The 10,540-nt window shown below is 61.9% G+C and overlaps 1 protein-coding gene across 1 annotated transcript in view; it reads right to left on the bottom strand.

Moving 5' to 3' along the window:
- The window catches only part of LOC118452448 (tensin-like), a 73,282-nt gene that overhangs the window by 4,042 nt on the left and 58,700 nt on the right, over positions 1–10,540 (bottom strand). The window contains exons 19-20 of the mRNA XM_035895817.1: positions 4,480–4,489; positions 295–359 (exon numbers count right to left, since the gene is read on the bottom strand). Of these exons, the coding sequence (XP_035751710.1) occupies positions 295–359; positions 4,480–4,489 (75 nt within the window). The remainder of the gene's footprint in view (positions 1–294; positions 360–4,479; positions 4,490–10,540) is intronic.

Raw genomic sequence — 10,540 nt, 5'->3', positions numbered from 1 at the left:
ATGCAGGGGGTGAGGGAGGGAGGACTATGGGGCTGAGGAAGAGGCAGGGCCCTGGGGTTTTCCAGCCTCTGCCACCAGAGACCTTGCTGGGCTTGAGCCCCCCAGGGCAGCACCAACATCCCCCACGTTCACATAATCCCAGAGTCCCCACAGGAGGTGACAAGGACCCCAGGGCTACCTGGCCCCAAAAGGGAGGCAGAAGTGCCTTCTCCAGCGAGGGTACCCTTCCAAGGGTGTCCTCAGGGACACATACCCTCCCCCAAAACCACCAGCAGCCCCCATGCCCGCACTCACCTCCCACTGGATGCAGCAAGATCTCAGCTGGGTTGTGGGGTCTCAGCCCCAGCGCTGAGAGCGGGGTCTTGGCCAGGCCTGGGGGGGAACGCACTGTCGGCACAGGGGACACGAGAGCATTAGTGGAGGGATGGGAGGTGAAGCTTCAGAACGGCGGAAGCTGCTGCTGTGCAGGGGTTCAGAGCCCCCATGACCCACCCCACACACCAGCTGCAATCAGGGGCTGCCAGGAAGAGCCCTTGTGTGAAGCAGCACCCCGGGGAAGGGCACCGATCCCCCTCCCCATTTGGGGATGCACACAGGGGAGGAGATGCCTGGGAACAAGCAGTCTGCCCCATTGCGGGGCTGGCAGGACAGAGAAAGAGGGCAATTCCCACCAGGGGAGGCCCAGACCCCATCTCCCAGCAGCATCCCCAGGAGGGAATGGTCCCCCCATAGGCAGGAAGCCTCTTTCATTGTCTCTGTGAGAGCAGCGCCCCGCAACCCAGCGCTCCCAAATCTTAGCCCCTCCTCTGCCAAGCCCCACCGGGCTATCCCAGAGCAGCTCATCACCCCCATAAAAGGGGCAGCAGGGCTGCCAAAAAAAACCCTGCCCTCCAGACCAGCTCGACAGGTAGGTGAGGATGTTTACACAGAGTATGTTCCCTGAGGGGTGGCAATGCAAACATGAGGTCTGTACCCCTGTGCTCATACGTACATAGCAGGAGGAGCTGCATATGTATGTACGGCTATGGTATGGATGGACCAGCAGTGTGGGCCGGCAGGGTTTCGCAGAGCAGGGTGAACCTCCCCAGGCTGACTGCACCTCCTCTCCCCTCCTGCCCCCGGGGTTTGACCCACCTCCGTGATGCTGCATCTCCCTGGGGGAGACCTTGAGGTCTCACCTCCAGCAAGAGGGACCAGAGGGCACATCCCTCCATCAGTATTTGAACGTCCCCGGCTGGCAGCACGGGCACAGGGCCCGTGGCGAGGCCAGGAGGCGGCAGGTGGTGGGTGCTCCAGAGGAAAGCCAGACCCTCGCCCCAAGGCCACGCAGTGTCAGCTCACACCTCCGTTGGCTGACGAATAGCGAGGTCCTCCCAGGGCCCGGAATTCCCCTGGGACCGCTGTTTCCCCAGGGCTGGGAATCTCTCCTGCATCCCTCCAGGGGACACTTTGGCGAAGCCTGCAAGCTGCAGCTTCAAACCTCCCAGGCCTCCCCGGCCGGCGCTGGCTAAGAAGCACTGCCTCCGGGCCACGTCCCCAGCCAGGCTGTTCCCGTCACCTCTGCAAGTGACTCATCCCCCAAAACGAGCCACTGTTCCACTGCCAAGGAGCTGCTGCCCCGGGGCCGAGGTCTCCGGGTCCGTCAGAACAACGGGGCCATTTCCGAGCTGCCAAACGCCCCGGGGACGCTCCCACACTCCAGTCACTGCACCCCATGGGACGGGGCTCAAGCGCCAGCAGGTTGCAGGGGAGGAACAGCAACAGCGCAGGAAGAAACAGCCTCGAGCCCCATGGGATGAGCTACTGGGGACAGGTGGCCCCGCTGCAACTGGGATGTGGCATCAGAGGGGGCTGTGCCCAGCCCAAGCATCCCCAGCCCTAAAGCATCCCTCAGCATCCAGCCTACAAAAGTGGGCTGGGGAGGGGTGGGGAGGGGCTGCCATCTTTTTGATGGGTTTCCCAGTTGACCGGCTGCTCTGTTGCTCTGGTCCAAGCCCAAGTCGTGCTGTGCCGATGTGAGGCTGCTCATCGGGGTTCATCGCTTGAGCTGGTCACACAAACCCGATCCACACAAACCCACCGCCAACTGCGCAGACAGGGTTGGTCAGAAAGGAAGCATGCTGCGCCAGAGGAGCGGAGACAAAGCTGCATGCAAAGGGCTGGCATCTCCCAGCCTTTTCCCACTCCCGCCCTGGAGACAGCGTGCGAGAGTCTGCCCCACGCCCCCTCCCAGTCTTCAGGCTGTCCTGCCTCCCCCCTGGCTCGCCTGCTACTGCAGCCTCACTGCCCTTCTTGCCATGCTGGTAGGAAAGATGGGGAGGTGCAGCACTGGGATGGGGTGAAAGGATGCTGTCTTTTGGACCCTGCCTCTCTCCTTATCCTGCCTGGGATCCCACCCAAGAAACACCTCAGTGAGTGGAGGGGTGGAAAAAGCCAACAGGAGGGTACTGAGCATGGGATGCTGATGGCAGTGGGATGCTGATGGCAGCATGAAGTGGTGGGATGCAGAGGAGAGAGGAGGATGGAGAGGAGGAGTGATTAATGCAGCGGTGGGTGTCTGGAACCCGGAGCTGTCTGACCCTTGGCGAATTTCTGGCTTGCCGAGAGCCACCCACCAAGCCCCTCCGCCTCCCGGAGCCGCAGCACTTACAGGGATTGGAGTAAGGGGTTTGTGGCGAGACAGGGAAGGCTGGGGTGGGGGGAGAAATCTCACCGCCGCTGGCAGGTGGGCTGGTGGGGGAGGCACCCTCCATCTCTTCAAAAGCTTCCTTGTAGCTGTGGAGGTGAGGCTGGGGAGAGCAGGAGAAAGGGTCAGTCTCTTTCCTACGATGGGCACGACCCTCCACGACCACCACCACCACCACCACAAGCATCATTAACCCCCAACCCTGCAGGATGCCATGGATGCTTGAAGTCCCACACTCCCCTCCAAGCCTTCTCCCTCCCCAGAGGTGACTGCACCCCGCAGCCACTCCCTCACCCCAGCAGCCCCCCCACCCCAGCACACCTCTTTGGGCCTCCCTCCAGGGTTGGCTGCGATGGTGCTGACCACTTCGGGTGAGAGGACGGTGGGGCTGCGGGGGGAGCTGGGCTCCGGCGAGCTCTTCTCATAGTGGCTGTCGCTGGGGGTCCGCTTGCGGGCAGGGACGGTGGTCTCCTCCGGAGGCTTCTCCCGGGACTGCACCTCTGCAGGGCAAGCACAGGGTGGGAGATGGGTGAGGAGCCACCAGCTAAGATGGGGACCAGCAGGAGATGCTCCAGGGCTGATCCGAGAGGTCTCCCCAGGGCCGTGTGCCTCAGAGGGGGCTCTGCCCAGCAGAGATGGCAGCTTCAGCACTCACCTGCATCTAACCCGTGGACCAACATGGTCGGTTTTGAGCTGGAGCAGAAATACCTTATGGCAGTGGCCCAGGGCCAAGCAAAAAAGCAAGGCAGGGTTGTGGCTAGCGGCTGGATTGCTGCATTAGCCCTCCCAAGCACCACAGTTTTGGGCTCGGTGGCAGCATCCCCCAGTGGTGGGGGCTGCTGATCTCCTACCCCCAGCATGAATCCTTCCTAAAAGGGGAGACTGGCATCTCCTCTCCATCTGCCCCCAGCCTCCTTCCCAGACTCCAGCGCCCCACGCCCACAGCCTGGGGCAGTGCCAAGGGGCTCCGAGACCCCAGGGGGAAGAAGGGATCGAGCAAGTCACCGTGGGAGAATGGGTTTCTCTGGGCTGTCAGGGTCTGGTGGATCCCACTAGCGATCCCCGTGGGCTGGGATAAAGCCCAGGAATGTGGACAAAGCCAGTGCAGGACAGGGGGACTTGGGGGGCTGGGATGAGGAGTGCAACCCCAACTCTCCCAGCACCCAGCAGGTCCCAGACACACTCTCCGTCCCGTCTCACCTGACAAAGAGGTTAATTAGGGCTCAGGGACAATGGTGCCAGGTTTGATGCAGGGGAACCATGCAGAGCATCGCAGGCGGAGCTCAGAGCCCCGCAGGACTCCCGCTCCTCCCTGGGACCCGCACAGCAGTGGGGTGACCCCCAGTCTCAGCCCCACTAACAGAGGTGACAGCACTGTCCCCTCCACCTTTCCCGCAGAGCTGGGGAGTGCTCACACTCCCTTGGCTCAGCACACAGGGGGGGAAAAAAGAGAAAAAGGAAAAGAAAAAAAAAAAAAAAAAGCGGCCAGCATCATGCTTCAGGAAATGCACTTTTCAAACACCAACTCCTTTCCCACGGGCTGGCGGAGGAAAACCAGCCATCAGCTGCTTCCCCTCGCTCCCCGGGGCTCCGTGCGGGACCCACACCTCGTGCCCGCTGACCTTCCCTCTTCACGGCTCCAGCACCCGCACCGGAGCTTTCCCGGCCCCCAGGAAAGGGCTGGGAGCAGGGAAAGGGCTGGGAGCTCAGGAGGGCGGGGGGCAGCCTGGGTGCATTTCTAAATAATCAGCCCAGTGAATGGCAACAACAATAAAATCGCAGCTTGGGGGGAGAGGCGGCCGGGCTGCAAGGCGGGGGACGCGAGCCAACGGGGCCGGCTCCAGCCGCGGAGGCGGCCTGGAAAATTCCACTAAGAGCAGCTTTGAAACACAACTCCCCGATCCCTTCTGCAGGTGCTCGCCGGAGCGGGGGCTGGCCATTAAAAGGTCCCGTAGAGGGGACAGGGGGACAGAGAGGGTCTCTGGGAAGCCACCCTGCATGCACAGTGGCCATGGGTAGCACCGTATAGGGCCACCCTATACCTTTTTCCCTCGCTTTAAGGGAACAAAGCCCTGAGTTGTGAGCATAGGGAGAAACAAAATGGGGGAGGAAAAATAAAGCAAACCCTTATATTTTATTTTCACCCCTCCACTTTGTGCACTGTGGGGTGTCCTGCACGCTGCAAGAGCATCACCAGGAGCATCCCTTGGCCCAGCCCAAAGTGAGCTGCAGCAACCGAGCGCTGCGGAGAGGCAGGGACCGGGCTCCTCCAGTTGCGCATGCCTGCCTTGCTTTGCGCTTTTCCTTTGGGAAGTACAAACAGCAGCTCGACAGAGCCCGGCCGCCAGTGCACATCACACAGCTGCAGCATGGGACCCCCTGCTCCATCCTCGGGGCTGCCAGTCACCCAGCTGCAGGGTGCTGGATCTGGCCCATCGGGACACCCAGGAGCTCGCTGGGCTTTGGCTGCTCCGCTCCCCAGACATGGAAAGTGGCTGGGGCTGCGGGGAGGGGAGGGAGGAGAGGGCGAAAAAAGGAACTCATTGTTCAGGAGCCGAGAGTGGGAAACTTCACGGGCTGCCCGGAGCAAAGCCTGGAGGAAACCCAGGCTCTGATCACGGCTCCCCCGACCCCCTGGGTGATTTATGGGCTGGAAACTACGCTTGAAAAACAAACTCTCCTTTCTCCCACTCACTGTGCCCCCTCGGCAGACATACAGCCTCCCTTAGCCACTGTACCCTCACCGGTCCCCCAGGGATGCCCTGCCCGGCTGCAGGGGGGTGCTCCCCGTCACGAGGAGGAACAGCAGCCTGCACCCCACTCCCCTCCCTCACCCCCGCCACCTCTAGTACTGCCACCCCTTCTGCTGCTCATTTAACTCCCTAATCTCACCGTAACCCTCACCCAGCAGAGTCCTGCCCTTGGACTAAACACAGCTCTTGGGATGGGGAAGGGCAGGAGCACAGCAGCCGGGGGAGGAGGAAACAGGACGGATTTAAACCCAGGTGGTTTTGTGGCTGGGGAGCTGGGTTTCTGGGCCAAATCAGAAGGCAGCTGCTTTTTGGGCACGAAATGCTGGAGCTACTGCCAGGCAAGAGCTGGGCGATGCCCCCCATGGTGGAGAGGAGAGGCCCTCGGGATGCGGCACCCAGCAGTTGAAGCCCCACACGGACACACCATGCCCAGGGAAAACAGAGATGCGAACTCGCTCCCTGCCTGTGCGAGGATCAGCGGTAGGCGTTGCCCTGCACCACTCTCCACCAGAGCCAGAGCCCGGCTCGCCCTGTCCCACCGGACACGCATAAGTCTGTTGCTCCCCTCCTCCCAGGGCACTTTATTGATGCGGCTGCCCATGTTTCACCCCAAAACGAGCATGGCTGGGAGCCCTCCCTTGCCCACCCTCCCAGCTGCAGATGGACCGATGGGAGAAATGCCCGGACTGAGGCAGATGAGACCCTGCTGAGCCAGGAGCTGGCTGAACCAGGGGTCTGCGGAGCTGCACCCTGGCCCTTGCTTCCCCAAGGTGTGAGCCACAGCCAGGGCAAAGCTCAGAGAGGCTGGAGTGAGGGACTGGACCCAGCCCAGCGATGAAACCCCACCAGAGAGCAGTGCCAGGCTTGGGTGAGATGCAAAACCAAGCGTGGGCAGGGGAGCCTGTACCCAGGGCCAGGGGCTCCACCATCACCGGAGGACGTCAAGGGGAACCCTGAGCACCGCCCTGCTGAGAAAGGGGATCGAACCTGCATGGGGAGCCTCCCTCCATCCCACATCCATGCAACACACAGAGCACTCAGCATGCAGGGATAGGGGAGGAAGGAGGGATGAGGGGAAAGGAGGGAGGAGAGAGAAGGGAAAAGAAAGGAAGGATGAGAAGGAGGGAAGGAGAAGGATGGATGGGGAAGGATGGAGGACAAGGAATGGGGGAGGTGGAATGAACGAACCAGAGAAGGAGAAGGACCGTTGCTGGTTCAGAGGAGGACGGGGGGCTTTGGTGCTCTTGTTGAGGTCCCTGAGCTTGGCGTTGTACTCTGCCAGCGTACCAGGAGGGGGGTGCAAGGAGGGTGGGAGGTCACAGGGGACAGACACGGTCCCCCCATGGGGAGAGGAAGGGGCAGACAGGACAAATGTCACAAGATACAATAGGGAGAGAGAGAGAGAAAACAAGAGAAAATATTAGTCGGGCTCCAACAGATGAGCCTGAGGTTGCTTGGGGTCCAAGGGAGCTCAGACCCTGCTTGGCAAATCCAGCATGGCTGGGAGCCCTCCCTTGCCCACCCTCCCAGCTGCAGATGGACCGATGGGAGAAATGCCCGGACTGAGGCAGATGAGACCCTGCTGAGCCAGGAGCTGGCTGAACCAGGGGTCTGCGGAGCTGCACCCTGGCCCTTGCTTCCCCAAGGTGTGAGCCACAGCCAGGGCAAAGCTCAGAGAGGCTGGAGTGAGGGACTGGACCCAGCCCAGCGATGAAACCCCACCAGAGAGCAGTGCCAGGCTTGGGTGAGATGCAAAACCAAGCGTGGGCAGGGGAGCCTGTACCCAGGGCCAGGGGCTCCACCATCACCGGAGGACGTCAAGGGGAACCCTGAGCACCGCCCTGCTGAGAAAGGGGATCGAACCTGCATGGGGAGCCTCCCTCCATCCCACATCCATGCAACACACAGAGCACTCAGCATGCAGGGATAGGGGAGGAAGGAGGGATGAGGGGAAAGGAGGGAGGAGAGAGAAGGGAAAAGAAAGGAAGGATGAGAAGGAGGGAAGGAGAAGGATGGATGGGGAAGGATGGAGGACAAGGAATGGGGGAGGTGGAATGAACGAACCAGAGAAGGAGAAGGACCGTTGCTGGTTCAGAGGAGGACGGGGGGCTTTGGTGCTCTTGTTGAGGTCCCTGAGCTTGGCGTTGTACTCTGCCAGCGTACCAGGAGGGGGGTGCAAGGAGGGTGGGAGGTCACAGGGGACAGACACGGTCCCCCCATGGGGAGAGGAAGGGGCAGACAGGACAAATGTCACAAGATACAATAGGGAGAGAGAGAGAGAAAACAAGAGAAAATATTAGTCGGGCTCCAACAGATGAGCCTGAGGTTGCTTGGGGTCCAAGGGAGCTCAGACCCTGCTTGGAGCTGCTTTCCCATCACCGAAATTGCCTGGCTCCAGGCACCACTTAAACCCACGTGGGAAATCAATGGTGGCTCCCAACCACACATAGCCTTGTGCAACACCAGTGTCCCCCTGGGGATGGCACCGTGCAGGTCCCCTCCATCAAGGGCTGCCCGGGGCTGGGACAAGAAGGGATGACCCCCGCTGGGAGGCGATGGGGACTGAAGAATGGTGGGACCAGCTCCTCTCTGCAGGAAGGTGCTGAGGATGCCAGTGCTGCCCCGTGCCATCTTTTCCCCTCCATCATCAGCGGGAAGTGGGAACGGGAGCGCTCCCCCGCCAAGCACGGAGGAGGTGTGAGATGCTCCTCGTCACTGTGCCAGGACAAGCAGGCAATTTATAGCAGCAGGGAATGTAAACAAACTTGTCCATGTCCCACTGTCCCCATCGGCTGTCCCCTCCCAGCGCTGGCTTCGGGACACATCGTTCCTGCCGGAGGTCAGGCCGCCCGCCCGCGCTGTCCCCGCCCAGCCGCCCGGGCCCCGGCGGGGTCAGGTGGCCACGGGCTGGGGACTGTCCCCGGGACACCTCTCCTCCCCAGGAAGCCCAGTGGCTGCAGGGGGACAAGAGCTCCCCCAGCCCAGCCTTGAGGACCTGACCCCACGGTTGGGGGATGGATTTTTTGGTAGACACCATCGAACACCCATTTCCCACCCACTGCAAATACTGTTCCTCCTCTCCTGAGGGTCTCCTCTATTCCACCCCATTTTTTCCCCTCCATAGTTGGGGGGCGGGATCTGCTCCTCATAATATTCAGTCAAGACATACAGCACAGTTTGGGCATCCATGTGTTCTTGGGTTTGTTTAAACCTTCTGTGCAAGCCCTGGGTCCCTCTGTGCATCTGGCCTGGATCACCGAGGTCGGGTTCAGATGGATGAACTGCCCCCAACACCCCTGCGCCCCTCCACGTCCCCCTCTGCGCCGCTGGCACCCCTCCTGCCCCCCGCCCCAGTGCCGCAGTGACTCAGCCCCTGTGCCTGGGAGGTTGGTGCTGTCGGATTTTTCCAGCCAAGCCTTTTCCCCCTCCCTCTAATGCCGGGCGAGTTTCTGGACTGAGCACAGAGCTGGAAGGGACAGAGCTGCCAAGCCCCAGCATCACGAGCTGGCCCCTAGCCTGGCCACAGCCCCGAACCCTTCCCAAATGTCGCTCCACAATTCAACAACTGCAGCCGAAGCAGCAGAGAGGGAGGGCACCGAGCTGCCACAGGGCCACAGCACCTCCTTCCCGGGGGGCTGGGACGCTCTGTGCCCCCACAGCCCCCGAGCTGGAGCCATGGGAGGGCAGGGAGTCAGAGGACATGGTTTCCCCTCTGCGGCACAGAGCAAATGCCTTCATCCAGCCACGGTTCCAATGCTCAGCGCTGCATCCAGCCAAGCATTGCACCAAAGCCCCCTGGCAGGGCTGGTAAATGCCTTCCCAGCCCCTGGCCACTGCCCCGAGGCCAGGTCCAGCTTCAAACCACACAGACCCTGGTCCCCCCTCTCCAGCAGCACCCTGGCTGCCTGGGGAGGAGGTCCGAGCACCAGAGAGGAGGTCCGAACACCAAGCCCAGCACGCTGGGAGGAAAGCGGAGGCTGAAATCAGGGAGGAGCCCAGCTACATGAAACACAAGGCAAACGCTCTGCTGGGACCTTACACCAGAGCACGCTCCAGGCAGGAAGAGCATCATGTCCAAGGCGTGGTCCAGGCAGGACACCCGCAGCCACAGCTGAAAATGTCTTCCCAAACTCGGCTATATTCTCCCCAAAAGAGAGAAATTGTCCCAGGACCCAGCAAGTGGCCCGGCTGCAGGGGACAGACTGGCACCATACCCCAAAGGGGTGAGGATGGGGGGGGCCCGACCCCCCTCAGCCACCCCCTCTCCCCACCTCTGGGCAATGCTGCGGCGAGCTGCAAGGTGGGGCTCGGCAAAGGAGAGGGGCACAGGCTGCCCCCCTGCCCGGCGTGCCCCCACGGCGGGTGGTCCAGTCCCAACCCTGGATCCGGCACGGACAAGGTCTCGCTGCAACTCCCGTCCTCGGATCCACCATGCACCACCCCCATAGACTCCAGCTTCTTGGGACATGCGATCTCCCCCATTCCCCCAAGGAATCAAAGCATCCTACCTGCCACTCTGTGGGCCACCAGGCCCTCCAGATTCAAGGGCTCTTCTGCTGACCTCGACAGGTCTTCATAGCTCTCCGGTCCCTTGGGGGGCATCTGGGCTTGTGGAGGGATGGTAGGGGAAGGCGGGGAGGACACGAGGAGCTGCTGAGACCCCACGGGGCTGTAGGAGGTGCTGAGTGGGAGGATGCCCATCGGTGCTCCGGCCGGGGCATGGCTGTAGCTCCTCGGCTCCGGCACCGGTGCCGGCTGGTAGCTGTAAGGCGAATAGGTTTCCCGGTACTCGTGCACCCCATAGTCCAGCTCCCCAGGAGAATAGGCTTTGCCCCCAGGCTCGGAGACCACAGGGCTCACAGAGGTGCCGAAGGACCTTGGCTGGACCACTTGAGGAGCCGGCCGGGCGTAGAGACCGGCAACAGGCTGGGCCGAGAGGGAGGAGAGCAGGGGTCCCGCCGACTTGTCCTGGCGGGAGGCGGCAGGCACACTCTGCGATTTGTGGACGGCGGGCGCAAGATCCAGCATGAGGACGTCAAGCGCTTCAATGGACTGCTCGATCTCCCGGCGGGAGGGCGCCCGGGGGGAGTCAGGCATGGTG

Source organism: Egretta garzetta, unplaced genomic scaffold (assembly GCF_000687185.1).
Source record: "Egretta garzetta isolate BGI_Z169 unplaced genomic scaffold, ASM68718v1 scaffold186, whole genome shotgun sequence".
Lineage (NCBI taxonomy): Eukaryota > Metazoa > Chordata > Aves > Pelecaniformes > Ardeidae > Egretta > Egretta garzetta.
This window is presented reverse-complemented; position numbering and strand designations above follow the sequence as displayed.